The sequence below is a fragment of the Penicillium vulpinum genome, assembly GCF_028829585.1.
Source record: "Penicillium vulpinum strain IBT 29486 chromosome Unknown utg000003l_segment0_segment0, whole genome shotgun sequence".
Taxonomy (NCBI): Eukaryota; Fungi; Ascomycota; class Eurotiomycetes; order Eurotiales; family Aspergillaceae; genus Penicillium; species Penicillium vulpinum.
The window spans coordinates 6,354,844-6,370,061 of record NW_026643243.1 but is presented as its reverse complement, the minus strand read 5'-3'; the positions used below and the strand labels follow the sequence as shown (position 1 = coordinate 6,370,061).

The following is a 15,218-nucleotide window of genomic DNA, read 5'->3' as shown; positions in this document are numbered from 1 at the left end:
AACCAATGTTTCATTAAAGGCAAGGACAAGATTGAAGAATCTCGAGATGTCCGTATGATCACGTGAATCAATTTTGTCTATGCCTGAGGCGTCGATGGTTCTTTCCTTTCTCCTTTCAAGCTTTCCGCATCCTTCTCAATCCAACGTCAACGTCTGTACTATCCACCATGGCCGACAAGCTCCGCACCATCCAGAACCTTGAGGCTCTCCAGGCCCGTTACATCGGTACCGGACACGCCGATACCACCAAGTACGAATGGACGTCCAACATACTCCGTGACAGCTACTCCTCCTATGTCGGTCACCCTCCCCTGCTGTCCTACATGGCAGTCGGTATGGGCGAACCAAAGGAGAAGGTGCGTGCAATGATGCTGGAGAAAATGGTTAGAGGCGCTGGTAATCCGCCAGAGGTATGTTGCGTCTTGCAGAGTTGCCCAACATAATACAAAGATGAGTTGGCTAACATGTGCTATCCAATGATTCAGACTCAAGAGTAAAGCTACTCAGTGTGGTTTATTCTTGTTTTTTCTTGATATCCCTTGTCGCACCCTTGGATTTTCATCTAGGAAGACAGATCCTCCGATCTTCCAACGACCCCTCGTCCAGCTCAGTAATCTGGCCGACATGAGATCCCCTCTGTATACTGGTTTTGAAACTGCCAAAGACCCATTTTCTCGAGATTTTGCCCTCGATTCCCTCGGTATGGAATAACAATTCCAACTCAACATACGAAACGTTTTATGCGAACAAAACCGACATCTCCCTGTCTATGGGAGTATCTCCTAGGCATTGGCCGTTGTTTTGGCCTCTGAAACTTCAAGAATCTTTCTGTCCTTATCAGTAAGGAGGTCAACTTGTGACATGGCAGGTCTGCCACATGAAATCGTGCGCTCAACAACAAGTACCCAAGTACCCAACCAGCATCATGACCTGTGTGTGGATAACCTAAGATTGCTTGACGGGCACTCAGTTCCTCAGCTTCACCCAATGAAAGGGAGAAGCCGGTCTAAAGCCGTATCTCACTCGATCCATCATGGTCTGCAATATTATAATCCAGTCATAATATCTGAAACATGGAAATATTCAAGATCTAAATCCATTCCGATGTAGAGAGATGTAGTAATAGATACGTGATAAATAGTTACAAAAGCATAGCACAGATCAGACCCGATTCAAACTTGAAATAAACAAATATAAGACGCTAGAAAACAAGTCATGTATGTACGGAGTACAAGCAATAGAATTCTGATCTACCCACCGATTAAGCATTCTCCGACTTGGCGGCCAACTTCGTATTCTCCGCCTGCAACGATGAAACAAGATCGATCCATTTCTGGCGCTCAGAGCGAAGCTGCTTGAGCTCCTTCTTGAGATCATGTACCTCGTGCTTCAAGGCCTCAACCTCAGATTTATTCTTGGACTTGGACTTCTCCGACCGCTCCGCCTCCTTTCGCTGCTTCGATTGAATCTTTGATGCAACCTTTAGCTGGCTAGCCTCAATTTTGCGTAGTTGCCTAAGCAGCTTAGATTCCCCGTTCAAAAAGTGAGAGGCTGCTTTGGAGAGATGCGCTGGCCGGTCGGGTGTTGCCGTTCGCGAAGAAGATTGGTCTTCATTGCTGATCTTGCCCTGCGATTGGCTCTGGCTCTGGCTCTGTTGTGTGAGAGTGCTGGGGGGTCTAGAAGACCTGTTCGTCGCTGAGCGATTGCGCATTCCGCTAGTATCACTTTCTGCTTCGCTGATGCCGTTCAGTGGAGTTCCTGAGACAGGAGGCGGTTGCGACGGGATCTGAAGCTTGTCGAGTTCGGCGCGGATTTCATCTAGTTGGGCTTCGACCTCACGTTTGCGAATGGCTAGCTTTGCGAGCTCTTTCTCGTGTGAAGTGAGCTTGCTATTCTTTGTCATTTTGATCAATTCCTCTGGGGACATGTTATTTTGTGCTACCTCATTGATCGCAGTTGCGGCTTGATCGGAATTGCCTGAGGAAAATGAAGCATTGTCGCGCTCGCCAGATCTTGAAGATTCGGCGTCCAACGCTGAGTTATTTTGTTGAACGCTTTTTGGGCTTAAGTGTGCCATGCCATGTGCATCGATATGAGAAACCTCGTCTGCAGGTGGGAGATCCCCCGATATCCTGGTCTGGGCGCCATGGCCATAGCCTAGGACTTGTGGTGCGAGCCGTTCTAGTCCGATATTAAGCAAGCCGGTCACGCTGGCGATCAGACCATGATGCGAATGCTCGCCGTCGCTGTCGAGCGATTCGTAATCCGAGTCCGAGTCGCCTGTCTGGTCGGAGGCGTATTCATTCGCAAAGTCCCCAGATTTAGACTTGGCGCCTGCTGGAGTATTTTCAGCTTCTGCACCTGTGCCTGCTTCTTGCTTAGGCGGCTTGTCATCTTGAACAGCCCAGTTGATGAATTTAGCAGCGTCCGTCCCCACACTTCGTGGTGTTCCCTTGTCCACCATCCACCTCGGGATGTTGCCGCCTGGGTCACTCCTGGTGACCATGATCCATTCAACAGGATTCATTTCTTCGTCTTCATCATCCCCAGCTCCGTCATGTTCAGGTAGCCCCACAGGGGGTTGCAGGGCGGAGGATGGAGCAGTATGCTTCTTACTCCCCTGGCTAGGAGAACTGCTCTCACTGCCACCTTTCTTAGGAATCTCCCGAATGAGCTCGATAGACTCATACTCTCCGCGAGTATACCCCGGCTTATGCCTGATATCGGGGTGATCACACGGCTTAGATATCATTATCCAGCTGCGCCCAGGCTGCTTAGTCCCGCCAGCTTGTAATCCAGAATCCGAATTGATGATCAACTCCACAAAATCGCGTGGAGCAGTAGGTTTAGGAAACTGTGCCGAGACATGGTAAACCATTAAATCTCCGAGAATCGAACTATCATGGTCTTTAATCTCAATAGTCTCGATCTTTTCTTCGGCGCCGATCCCACGGATGCTCTTGTCAGGCGTCTGTCCCTTCTCAATCTTTTTGCGGTTTATTTTCAGAGTTTCATCGTACTCAGTTGAAAGCTTCTTCCGCCACTGTGAGAATGGGAGGCCTTCATGTACACTCCGTCGCCCGAACCATGAGCCCTTGCCGTCATTCGCGGAAAGTTTCCACACAGTCACGTCTAAAGGATTGTCTTTTGGTCCACCCATTTTGAGCGGCTTCCCCCATTCCTTTTGCAAGTCTGTAATCTCCGGATCGGTTTCTCCCACTCGTGCGGATGATGGAACGATTCGTCTGGCGGAGGAATTTGTCGTGTTGTCTAACCCAGGGTACTCATCATTATCGGATATGGGGGGATCTGGAAGTGACTCTGCTACCAGGCGGCTGTTTTTGAAGATCTCACGCACGTAGTCACGGAGGTCGTCGGGAGACCGGGGAACTTCGTCCCATGACGTCGGTTTGAGGCATTGGAGGGCCTCGTGTAGGGTAGCCATAAGCGCGATCGGAGCCGATTATATTTTTTCAAGCTTCAAGTCTTTTGCGATGCTGTAAAGTCTAGCAGATTGTACAGTGTGATGTTTCGAGTAGCGGGGGTTGTCAGCTCGCAGTCATGCCGAAATCAGGCCACAAAGATTGGATAAGCGGTAGGGGACACCAGGATCTCCAGAATGTAAGACTGAAATGCCTGACAACGGTTAGGTGTTTTGCTCAGATGGAACTGCAACTGCTTTGTAGCCTTTTGGTTATAAATTGATGAATCTATCACCTGGTAAATTCCAGATAAGAGACAAATGCAACAAAATTACAATGCAAAGAGACAATAACCCATGAAGTCTAAATTAAATGCAAATAGAGGTCTTAATGAATTGTGAACAAAAGAAACATTTTCAAAGAGTCTTGATCAACTTGGATATGATGTAGCCTGGGCTATCTTGGCAGTTGACGTCATACATTGGGGTAGATATATTGCATGGGGTTAATTGACTTCAAATGATCTTCAGACATCCATAGATTATGTTTTAGTCTTATTGTCTTACATCTTGGCCATAAGTTTTTCTATACTGTATTTGATAATATAAATTTATACGTATATAGAGTTTAAGGTACAACCTGAGAGGAATAAAATTAAGTATGCACTTTTTCAAACCAAGCTAAAGAATAGTACATACAAGATGTGGACAGAGCTGCTGACGGATCAACAAAAAGAACCAGGAGAAAAGAAGCAGCCAGTGCAAGGGACCAGCCCCCCCGATTTGACAGATCATAATGGAGAGTATCTGTCAGATCGAGCATCCGATTCTCGTCGTCGGAACAAAAAAAAATGAAGGGCTCTTCCATCCAGTGAAAGAGCCTACCGACAGATCAAGCTTGCCCAGGAATTTCTAAAACCTAGCCTGGACGATAGGAGATGAATCTATCATTGCCAACTATGATAATTGAAGGTGAGCCCGTAGCGCAGAGGACAGAGATGATTGCTGCTCAAACCACTCGTCGCTTGGGGCGGGATATGAAAATCTCGAGGTCACAGACCAAAGGAGAAAATCCAGTGCATCGCCCTTCGCGCTCGATATCTGCCACAGGCGGATGTACTCGAGTCTGACGAGAGGTGAATGTAACCTTCTCTCACGCTCGCGCCACTGATTCTCACCTTCTAAAACCAAAGATGACTAAAAGTGCGTGCTTCGACCAAGCATCACAGATGCAAGGAAGATGACGCCCATCGCATAAGCCTATGCTCCAATTCTCCGATAAAGAGAACTAGCCAGTCTGGTACACAGTACCAGAAGGACAGACCTTGTAAGAAAGGCAAGAAAACAAAAGCACAAGCTGAACGCAGTCCAGTCGAGTAACTTAAACTTGCTTCCTTCCCCTTCAAGCTGCGACAGAAGAATCGAAAACATATCGTTGGACATTCCACGTCCAAATTCGCATCCTCCACATGCCGTGAGGCAGACCAGTCTTCATGACATATATGCGGGAATAACAAAAGAAATGAAACATAACAGAGAGCCGACCCGCCGCTTCTTGATGCAAATAGGAGAAGAAAAAGAAAGAAAAAAAAGCCAAAAAAAGCCAAAAAAATCGCTAACGCTAGAATCGAACATTGAAAGTATCAAAACAAGCGCAGAAAAAGATAATTCTGGTTATGCAAAAGGCAGTAGGGAGTATCACAGATGCACAGAATCAAATCGAGGAGAACGCCGTCAAGAATGCGAATTGTCGTTGCTTGGTATCGGGTTCCCAGTAGGGAGATAGGCGAGGGAGGAGAGAGGGGAGTTGAGGAGTCGTGGAGTCGTGAAGAATCCGAAAAATTGCGCGTGCATCTAGTTCTAAGAAACGATCCACGTTTCTCAAACCCAGATTACACGAGCCAGAGGAGCCTGAAATTGGGAATGGTCGACATCACACCAAATCTACTCAGGGGAGCTGAGCTAGGCAATCGTGCCATATGACATCGGAGCATAGTCGCCCCAACCGAAGCCCCCCATACCCATATTGACAGCTGTACTACAGGGTTGTATTAGCATGCTCGGGAACATGGTTGGGAACATGCTCGGCAATGGAAGCGGACTGATAGCGGCTGAAGTGGTCGGCATGCAGGTAGTCGGCAGGCAGTCGTAGGCCTGGAACGGCGAAGGGGTGAATGGCTGGCTGTAAGACGGGGTCGGGGAGGCAATTTGGGCGTCACTGAAACTGATACTAGCCCAAAGATTCGGATTAGAATCACCCGTGGTGGCCGGGTTGGGGCTGGGCGACAGTACTTTCCACGACTCGAGTGGCGCTGGTTGGGGCACCGGGTTCTGCCACCAGTTTTCCGGGCCTGTCGAACTTGGCAAGAGAGGCATTGGGCGCATGACATCCACCACTGGTGGTGGAGGGGCTACCAGTGGAACAAAGAGCTTGCCGATAGCCGCCTTTGCTTCTTCGCTGCGACCGCTCAGTAGTTCTCCGGCGCCGTCTTCTTCTAGCCCTTCGAGTGCCTGGGCGTTGGCGCGGTAGACAAACTTGTTGACAGCTTGGACAAACTCCTCCTGTAACCTCTTCAGCTCACCATGCTTTCCCGACCAGTTGTATGTATTGGCGGCGGCATCCACCGAGTAGACTTCCTTGTGGAAATCAATTAGGGACTCGATGGTTTCCGGGGTCAACTTGAAGGCCACCTCATTACGGGAGACCATATCAACATGTACAACATAGGCCTCCATGTGAATCATTTGGTGGTTGTGTAGGGCTTCCCATAGCATGTTCTCATTCTTCTCTAGTTCTGCCTGGGGGGCTTTGGTGAACATCATGGAACACAGGGTCCAGATGGCATTTTTCGACGAGAGTGTTTCTGTCAGACACCGGGTATGCTGGGTGACATTGTTCAAAGGACGCTTAACCCGGTTAACTCGCTTCAGGGTGGCCGTCAACCAAGGTTCAACCTTAGTGTTCAACACGACATTCGGAGATGATCGCGGCGCAAAGGCAGCGGCAGAGGATGGGAGTAAGACTGTTGGCATTATGATACTGTGCGAAAGGTGATACGTCCGGCGTTGGTAATGATATAAAAGAATGTAGAAAGTAGAATAAAAATCATAAAGGCGACATTCGCCCACACAAAATTGGATTTGAATTGAGAAATGTGTTTCTTAAAATGTCGTATAATCCAGTATTAAAGTGCGGGCGAATGCGCAAAAAGAACAGTAATTAGAATATAAAAGAAAGGAGATGACATGAAAGTCAAGAGTGGTTATAGAAGGAGAGAGGGAAGTCAAGAAGAATAATATAAGAGGGGAGAACCAATAGTGGAGATTTAATAGACACAATAATAGGTTAATTTTTATTAATTTTTCCCTATATTTTCTCTCTTTAGATATTAGAAGAATAGAATTCATGTTTTTTCATGTTTTTTTTTCATGTTTTTCATGTTTTCTACTACGCTTCGTATTATTTGAATATGCAGCTAGATGGAGTCCATGTACATTATAATGTATGGAGTAGACGGTAGCCACATATCGGACTCCCCGGTCTGCAACTTGAAGACTCAGTGGCGATAATACTTGAATAATTGAAACGGTTAAAAAAGACATTCAATGTTTCATCGAATTTGACAGGTTCCTCGCACAGTTCCAGTCTCACACACACCCGTTGCACGTCCATTTGGCACCAGATGCATGGTGCCCTAAACTGCAACAGCTAAGCCCCAATAATCCACGAAACGGCTTAAATAGCAAGAAACAGAAAATCCCCGAGTCTCCATTGATCGTCTAGAGCGATCAAATTACTGTCTACAATTAGCGGGGACTTGAATACATTTCTCAGCTAGGCGATGTGCATATTTGAATGTGCGCCAAGATCTACACATCGTTAATAGATAGCTGGATCCTCAACACTAGAAATCCCATGCTTTTGGGTGAAGAGTCTATTTAAATTTGGCTGCAGCCTGCAGGCCAAGACTTAGTTTCGATCCTCCATTCAATGCGTTTCATTACTGTTGTGTTTCAATATCCAACTGGATATGAGGCCTCGGAGAAGAGAAAGTAATATTCCCCAAGGTTTACAGTATTAATAATATTACACGAAACACATCCATAACAGTCATAAACAACCATAATAACCATATCAAGGTTTTTTTTGGACCTATCGAGTGCCGCTAAAACGATACAGAGTCGTAGACCTCAGCTGATGGAGGGTCGAGCAAGCGTGGGGCAAAGCCCGTCTTGAGTCACTTCAGGGCTGGGATTCGCTGAGACCAACCGAGTCTGGCCGATGCACAGAGAGCTGAGATCCCTGCTATGATCCGCTATTGGGCTGAGCCTCCATTGCCAGACTTTGGGACGGCGCCACTAGCCTTCGCGTACTGAAATACCGTTTCTTATTCTTTTCTTGTCCACATGATTCAAGTTTTCAATGATCTCATCTTACTCTGTACTTCTGCAGGCGCCTCTGTCTCTGCTTCTTTCCTGAAATGGAATCCCTGCTGCATATGAGTTTGGTCACATGGTCGTGTGTGGGTGTATAGGAAAGGTTCGCTTTGAGTCGGACGAGGTTTCGTCATTGCTATCTATAGAGGGGCATATAACGTATGGAAAAATATGCGACCGAGTTGGGTTGTTTTTTCCTAAAATAGATATGAGGCGGTGCAGATTACTTGCCACGTGTGGCGGATATCTCCGGCCCCACATGTAAATATGCAAAGCCCTACGGAGTAGTGTAGTCCCTATGGAGACAACGTAGTTTCTTGCTTCACTTTTGTTCACTTCATACGTCTTACCGAAAACTGGTTGGAGAAGGGATATGAGTTGGCAAGAGTTGGGAGCTGGAATCTCAGGCAGATCTTAACCACATCCACGGTCAGGCGGGTGCTGAAACTCAGCTCTGTCGGGCCTGGATCAAGCCTGGTTTCATGATTGACAGGCTGCCATCAAGTTAGAATAGTGACTTTACGGCGCTACAAATGGAACAATATATCAAAATCCATTGTATTTCGAAGACTGCATCGGTTATGAGTCATATATGTGCTGATAATGTTCGATTTGAAACGAAGCTAGACAATGTCCTAACATTGCATGATATACCGTTTTACACAAACTCGTAGGCGAAACCAGAATTTACCATTGCTTTTTAGGTATGCTAAATGACTGCTTCACTGTGACTTATGTTTAGAACATATCCATAGGACTCACTTATGAATGAATGGTGCAGCAAGCTCCGGGTCTTGCGCCGACATATATTAGACTAAAGACTACTTGATTATGAAACTCGTGACACATAAATCATTACTCACTTTTTAAAGATCCCGGATGAGATTTCTCTTGTTCTTCCTAGGTATCTCAGTGTCGAGTCGTACCCGAAATTCCAAATAATTTTGGCTGTGTTGGAAACCTCCGAACAATTTTTATACTACTCGGTAACCCTGGAAACAATGTACCCTACAAAAGAATCAAGTCAGAAAGGATTCGAGTATCGTACTGACCTCGCTACCAGGAGAAAGAATAAGACGTCTATAGTAGTATTATCATCATCATGTCTTTCTTTGCTTCATGATATTGAAATTTCTCCATATTATCCTCTTTTTATCAATCGAGCTTGACCTGTGCTGCCAACTAGCCCAGGGCCTGATCAATTTCTCACGCCGGCTACCACGTCTCAGCTCCTGATTGACGTCTTCTACTTGCTCGGAAATGCTGCTGGCTTGCTGAACCCATCATTAATAAACAACACTCATTCTCATCACTGATGTCCCGTCTATCATCACTCCAACATCCTCGCCGAGGTGGGTGGTCTTCTTGATAATACTGGTGATCTCCTCACACTAAAGTTAGTGAACAAGACCCAGACTCTGATTGAGAATGGCACATAATCTATTGAATGTGTTACTGACTTTGATTTAAACCCCCCGTTTGTCATGAAGCTGCTTGAGTCGTTGTAAGGTGTTCTAGATGTTTCCTTCTCCCTAATTCCTTTCACAATGAAACACTCATGGCGACTCGTGATGATTAATGTTATGTATGAGTATCTTTAATATGATATAATTGAATGACGAAAAATGCTGAATATTGATTGCCATGGCATTTGCATTTTCTGAGGCTTTGGTACGGATGTGTTGCCTTGTAGATATGAGAATTATTTGACATGTGGTTAGAACTCGTCGATTTTCACAATCTTGGTGTTTGGGCGAGCCATTATCATTGCCGATCCAATTCCGGAATTCCTAAAGAGGCAAATGATGCTCGCTTTAGGATATTGCAAGTAGATCAGAGAGCCCATTGGCATGGTGCGGGTGCCAAACGAGCTCTCATGTGGGTAGAAATAGGCGCAAAGGTTCCTTCACGTCCTTGTCTCCTCACATTTGCAATGCAAAGGGCATTCTTTTTCACTGGGGCATGTTGGCAAGGATTTAATCCATAGTGACGAGAAAGTTACCTTCACTAGGATCGTAGATGAGAGTTCTTTCGAGCGCGCCTGGGAACGAAGGGAGTCTCTTCTGTGAACGGTAGTGGTAGTGGGTAGTCTGTCTACCAAGAAAACCAAGAAAGGTGATAAGACTATGAGAAAAGTCTTGGTTTTTCCTTCATGGTCTGAATAGTTGGAAGGAAGGTTGCAATTGTCTCACTCAAGACGGAATGTCCGATGCCTTGGTCTCTTGAAACTTGGACACGACCTTCATCTCGGTGTCGCGTTCCTTAATTTTCTTGTCCATGGATTTCTGAACCTCCTCTCGTTTCCTTTTAGCAGTCTCAATCTTCTCTTTCACTTCTTTGGAAAGTTGTTCCTGTGCATGGAGTGCGGCCTCGCGTGATTTGTATTGTTCTTCCAGTTGCTTAATCTCAGTCTGATAATCTCGAGGTTTCATTGGTTGGCATGTTACTGGGTGATAGCGGTATGATGGCAGTGGCCCATCTGGAACTTTTATTTCGGCGAGATCAGGGTGGATTGGGATAATGCGGGTTGGTGAATCCAAAGGAACGACGGCAGCTAACGCCGGGGGAGACGAAGCGGGAGGGGTAGGCTCGGGTTTCACCATGGTTATGGATTGAGAACAAGGTTTAAAACTGGTAGTATTTCGCAAGTCACTAGTATTGATCGCTTGAGATTGTCGAAGAAAAGGTGGGTATTAGCGGAGAAAGGACCTTGGAAGTCAAGATATTGATTCTGCCACTTCACCGCCCACTGTGTCCGCGGCATCCATGGGCATGCGGGGAGGACTCTTAATCAAATTGATGACTTTATCACTGCTTGACATTTGATATTCATGCTAGTTCGGTTTATTTTCAGCTCCAGATTGAGATATTTTATCGAGGCCGGTTCTGAGAGACCAGTTGGTGTGCCTATGACAACTGAGTTATCACAAGCTTGAACCGGTGACGTGACCGCTAATATGCAGGCATTTGGTATGTTCCTCTATACTTGTTGATTGATGTAAGCTAACGCTCTCACCGTAGTCCCAAAGAATAGACGAGTAGGTTACCTCATACGGCCGAGTGAAGTACATAAATATGTAACTGACTTCTGCTACAGCCTAGATTTGAGCTCGGTTTAAGGGTATGCATTATAAACTGACTATGGAAATACCGTTAAGATTTCTGACCTTAGAAAAGATCATCGATATCAATAATGTCCCCTTGGGTAACAGTGTCGCTTTTGTGCGATGGCGATTACCATCATCGAGCTCCACTGAACACCAAGGACACACAGAAAAAGCAACTCTATCAGATCACCGCGCTTACTGGGGCTATGAGAAATCCCTCCATGTAAGGCTTACAATTGATAGAACATCAATGCTTCAGGAGTGTGAACTCAATTTCGAAGTCTTACAAGAGTACACCTCGTTGCCCATGTCCGAAAAGTGCGTGTTGGGCAAAATCAAACTCAATCTTGCCGAATACGTGGATAAAACAGAGGAAGACGAAGGGATTATACGGCGCTACCTGATGCATGAAAGCAAAGTGAACAGTACTGTCAAGATCGGAATCGCGATGCGCCAGCTAGAAGGAGACCGCAACTTCACGACGTAAGCGAATCCCAAAGCTTATTTCCGATCCACATTCTCAATACTAATCAGAACAGACCACAGCTGAAATCTGCCACAGTCTTTGGAGGAATCGCTGGAGTTGTTCAATCTACTGAACAGCCCGTCAACGCTGATGAGTTTGGTCGGCTGCCGTCTATTGACACCAAGAGCCGGGAGATTGCAGATATGCAAGACATGTATCGGCGCACTTTAGCAGCATCGTGGTCTTCTAGAGCCTGTGATCTGCCTGCTGATAAGTTGGTTGAGGAGTTGTTTGCTGGAAGTTCTTACTGGAACAACGACGCACACAATGCCAACGCTGGCATCTCCGTAAGCGATCACCGGGATTCTCTATTGAGCCCAGAGACAGTCCCACGGCAAAGTCGCTCCGGGAAAAATCTGTCACCCAGTTTCGAGCGTCGCCGCAAGAGTTCTTCCAGCAATCGCTCACATAGTGGCACTAAGACCCCAGACTCTCTTTCTGCGCTCGGGCATCAGAAAAAAGGTGGAAGCATCGAACAGCAGTTGTATGAAGGAGTCAAGGGTCGGGCATGGAAGGTGCCAGATACGCAGAATGAGCTTTCCGAGTTCGATGTAAGAGAGGACTTGCGCAGCTGGGAAATTGCACCAAAGGAATGAACTCTACGTACATTTCTGCACTATGTATTAGTATATGGCTTGAATTATGCAGTTTTAAATATGCCCAAGAGAAATATTTCAAGAGGGACTTCTACATAACTGAAGAATTTAGTCAACAGTTTTGTACATACCATTGCGGCGGTGGAGGTGATGCCTGAGGCAGAACTTGATTTCTTATCGCGGCCTAGCGGGCGATTATCGCCAGAGAAAAGCGATCGCAGGATAATTTGCCTTCTCCACGTTTCGCAATAGACCTACTTACTGCTCTGTCATGCTTCGACGTTCCGCAGGGAACAAGCTGGGGCTTCTGAGCTTCCAGTCGCTTTCATATCGGAGACCATTATTGTCACACCCGCACGCCGCTCTGCCCCGATATCAGAGTAACTGGAGTCGTGATCATGAACGCGAAGCTTTTGATGGACCCAATTCCGAACGAAACCGTGAACCGAAAGATGAAGCAGGGAAATTTACATTGGATGTGGACACACTTGGAAAGCCAGGGCAAATCGTTGTTGTGCCTCCACTTCGCCGCCGAATGTTAAAACGCAATCGCAACAAAAACCTCAAACATGAATCCGGCGGCACAATCACCTCCATGTTAGATGAACTTGATGAAGAGAACTCATCGCCTAGCGATAAGTCGGTGCAGCAAAGAATTGATGAGGTTCGTGGATCGTATCAACTGGGACAGACCTTGCCTGCTGCCGATCTGAAGACATTGTGGTCAAAATTGGCTTCCTCTTTCACACATAAGCAATTGTTGGAGTACATTTTGGAGTACAACCGCAATGCTGTGATAAAAGAAAAAGATTGGACATGGGGGTCAAGTAACCCCAAATCGCAGGACAAATTATTGGGAAAGACCAGGGGCTCCAGGGGAAAATCCCGGGCTGCAGAGACGATCGTTCGGAATTGTTGGCAGCTGGTGGCTGTTGGCGAGCGCGGTCTGTTGGAATTCCGTATACCAGCTCAGTTCGTATCCTTGCTTCTCCATGCCGAGCATTTCTCTTTCCACGAGCTAGCTAGTCTCCATGGCTGTGGTATTGATGTCACGCAATCCGGGGGCCTAGTATCACTTACTGGCAAACGAAATGATTGCGAGTCTGTTCATGAGATTATCATGGATGCCACTGGCAGAATCCGCGAGGATGATGTTGGAATCAACCCATATATCCACGGAGATGGAGCCAGTCAAGTCTTTAGCCCAGACTTTTTAGAATGGGTCAACAGCACACATGGGGTATTTGTGGAACACAAAGCATACAGACCACCACAAAAGATTCTTTACCTTGCCGAGAATAAGCTGGGTGCAGATAATGCACGGAGGACTTTGAACTTGGCCTTATCCAACAACACATCTCCATCAACGCCATTTTCGACCTATTTACCTGCTTCAGAACTAGCCAGTGCATATAGCTACAAACCGGAAGCTCATGCTTCGTGGTTTGAGCAGCAAAAGTCGTGGTTCCGGTGGGCAATGTCTTCTAGTCAAAATGCGGAGGCAGAAAACCTTGAAACTCCTTTCTTCGATAAGCATCAAACACGGCTCTCAGATGAACTATTGAAGCTTCTCCGAGTGAGTAATCCGAGAACCAGTTCAGTCACCGGTTTGCATGAATCTGTGACAGCCATGGTTGGGAAATGTCTTTTTATGCAAAAGACCCCTTTCGATGATACAGCCATCAGCCCGGCACAGTTGGGGAGACTATCTCTTCCGCGAGCTTTCACAAACGACATACCTCGAGTGTCGCGTTTTATCAACTCACTCACGCCTATCCGCCCAAAGAACGAGGCACAGCTATATCGACTTCGTTTGTCTCCAACCTCCAACGCAGGATCCCCGCCGGAACTCGAAATTGAGGTATCCATGAACTCAATTTTGGATGGCGTGGATTTCCACAGCGTAAAGGCCATCCTCACCACAGACCATGTTGACTACCTGCTTCCGGAAAATGGCCTAGACCTGCGTTTCACACGGACTGTTTCCCAAGACCTCTTATATAAGCCATCTTCCAACCCAGAACTCCCGCAAAGCTCTTCTGGGCACTTTTCGCCCGAGCCCTCCTCGCCACAGATCCAAGCACTGCTACAAAGCCTCAAAATCTCCCTCGAAGGCTCAATAATCAGTATTGGGGCTTCGAAACGCCCTGTTTCACTTCCTATATTTTGCAACATCACTCTTCCTTGTGATCTTGTTCAGCAGTCTTCCACGCAAAAAGTTCAATCCAAAGAGTTGGATGCATCCATGACAGAGAACAGCGTCGCCGTCGAATACATGTTCCCTCCACTCAGCGACATTCGAGGTGCGGTTGTCCAAAAGTACAATCTTGGTGGGCGGTCACTTGACTACCGGTATTATGAGAGCGGCTCGCTCCTTGCTGCTCGGACAAATGAGGTCTCTCTGGGCATGGATATTCCCCAACTTGACTTGGCCACAGAAAATAACCAATCCGAGCAGCTTGATCAGGAGTTCCATTCGTTCTACAACGCGGCATGTGACATGGCATTTAAAATCCACGGCAACAGATATGTGCATTGATAGCATGGGTCTTCCTTTTTTGTTTGATTTTTGTACAGCGTGCATCAACGGCCATCACCACGTGGGATGGCGGCGTCTTGGGGCTGTATTTACTGTACATTATATGTAAAATATTTACCTGTTTTAACATGGATTATGTTTGGGGGTTAGCAATTTCTTAATCTAGATAATCGCGAGTCTCCCTGAATATCTAGACACAATTACCGAGAAACCATGATTTGTAGGTACTAAGCATGCCCAAACAGTCTCATAAGCTTCATTCGAAAGATCCTGCCAAATCTGTCACAAACACCTATGGATGATATCACCCTCATCGTTTTCAACTGCATCTCTTTCTAGTATATCGCTCATTGATGATCTTTTGGACGACCTCGCCCTTCAGGGTTCCGGGACTTTGGAATTGGGGGCAAGGTATATACTCCAGAATGGTTGGGATTAGTTATGAAAGAAATGCGGGGGAAGCTCATAATGATCCTGGCCTACATTGCATCCATGGATATATGCCTATATATGTAATCATAAATCGTCATTTTACCATATTTGATTCCGGTTTTCATGTACGATGTTTACCGCCAGTTGTAGTCAACGACCG

At 46.5% G+C, this 15,218-nt stretch overlaps 6 protein-coding genes across 6 annotated transcripts; 3 read left to right on the top strand and 3 right to left on the bottom strand.

Moving 5' to 3' along the window:
• Positions 1 to 167: 167 nt before the first annotated feature.
• On the top strand, positions 168 to 497 carry N7479_007438 (splicing factor 3B subunit 5 family protein; the record flags this gene model as incomplete). The annotated part of the gene is made up of 2 exons (XM_057255132.1): positions 168 to 410; positions 486 to 497. 2 exons carry the CDS (start codon positions 168 to 170, stop codon positions 495 to 497), a joined length of 255 nt encoding a protein of 84 aa, XP_057108994.1.
• A 764-nt stretch (positions 498 to 1,261) lies between these two features.
• On the bottom strand, positions 1,262 to 3,445 carry N7479_007437 (uncharacterized protein; the record flags this gene model as incomplete). Its single annotated transcript, XM_057255131.1, has 1 exon — positions 1,262 to 3,445. The coding sequence occupies one exon, from the start codon at positions 3,443 to 3,445 to the stop codon at positions 1,262 to 1,264; it is 2,184 nt and encodes a 727-aa protein (XP_057108993.1).
• Positions 3,446 to 5,383: 1,938 nt separating this feature from the next.
• Positions 5,384 to 6,454, bottom strand: N7479_007436 (uncharacterized protein; the record flags this gene model as incomplete). The annotated part of the gene is made up of 1 exon (XM_057255130.1): positions 5,384 to 6,454. The coding sequence occupies one exon, from the start codon at positions 6,452 to 6,454 to the stop codon at positions 5,384 to 5,386; it is 1,071 nt and encodes a 356-aa protein (XP_057108992.1).
• Positions 6,455 to 10,050: 3,596 nt separating this feature from the next.
• N7479_007435 (uncharacterized protein) lies at positions 10,051 to 10,461 on the bottom strand (the record flags this gene model as incomplete). Its single annotated transcript, XM_057255129.1, has 1 exon — positions 10,051 to 10,461. The coding sequence occupies one exon, from the start codon at positions 10,459 to 10,461 to the stop codon at positions 10,051 to 10,053; it is 411 nt and encodes a 136-aa protein (XP_057108991.1).
• A 354-nt stretch (positions 10,462 to 10,815) lies between these two features.
• On the top strand, positions 10,816 to 12,087 carry N7479_007434 (N-terminal C2 domain-containing protein; the record flags this gene model as incomplete). Its single annotated transcript, XM_057255128.1, has 5 exons — positions 10,816 to 10,828; positions 10,880 to 10,896; positions 10,956 to 10,979; positions 11,036 to 11,448; positions 11,505 to 12,087. 5 exons carry the CDS (start codon positions 10,816 to 10,818, stop codon positions 12,085 to 12,087), a joined length of 1,050 nt encoding a protein of 349 aa, XP_057108990.1.
• A 271-nt stretch (positions 12,088 to 12,358) lies between these two features.
• Positions 12,359 to 14,626, top strand: N7479_007433 (putative respiratory complex assembly protein Rmp1; the record flags this gene model as incomplete). The annotated part of the gene is made up of 1 exon (XM_057255127.1): positions 12,359 to 14,626. One exon carries the CDS (start codon positions 12,359 to 12,361, stop codon positions 14,624 to 14,626), a length of 2,268 nt encoding a protein of 755 aa, XP_057108989.1.
• Positions 14,627 to 15,218: the final 592 nt, after the last annotated feature.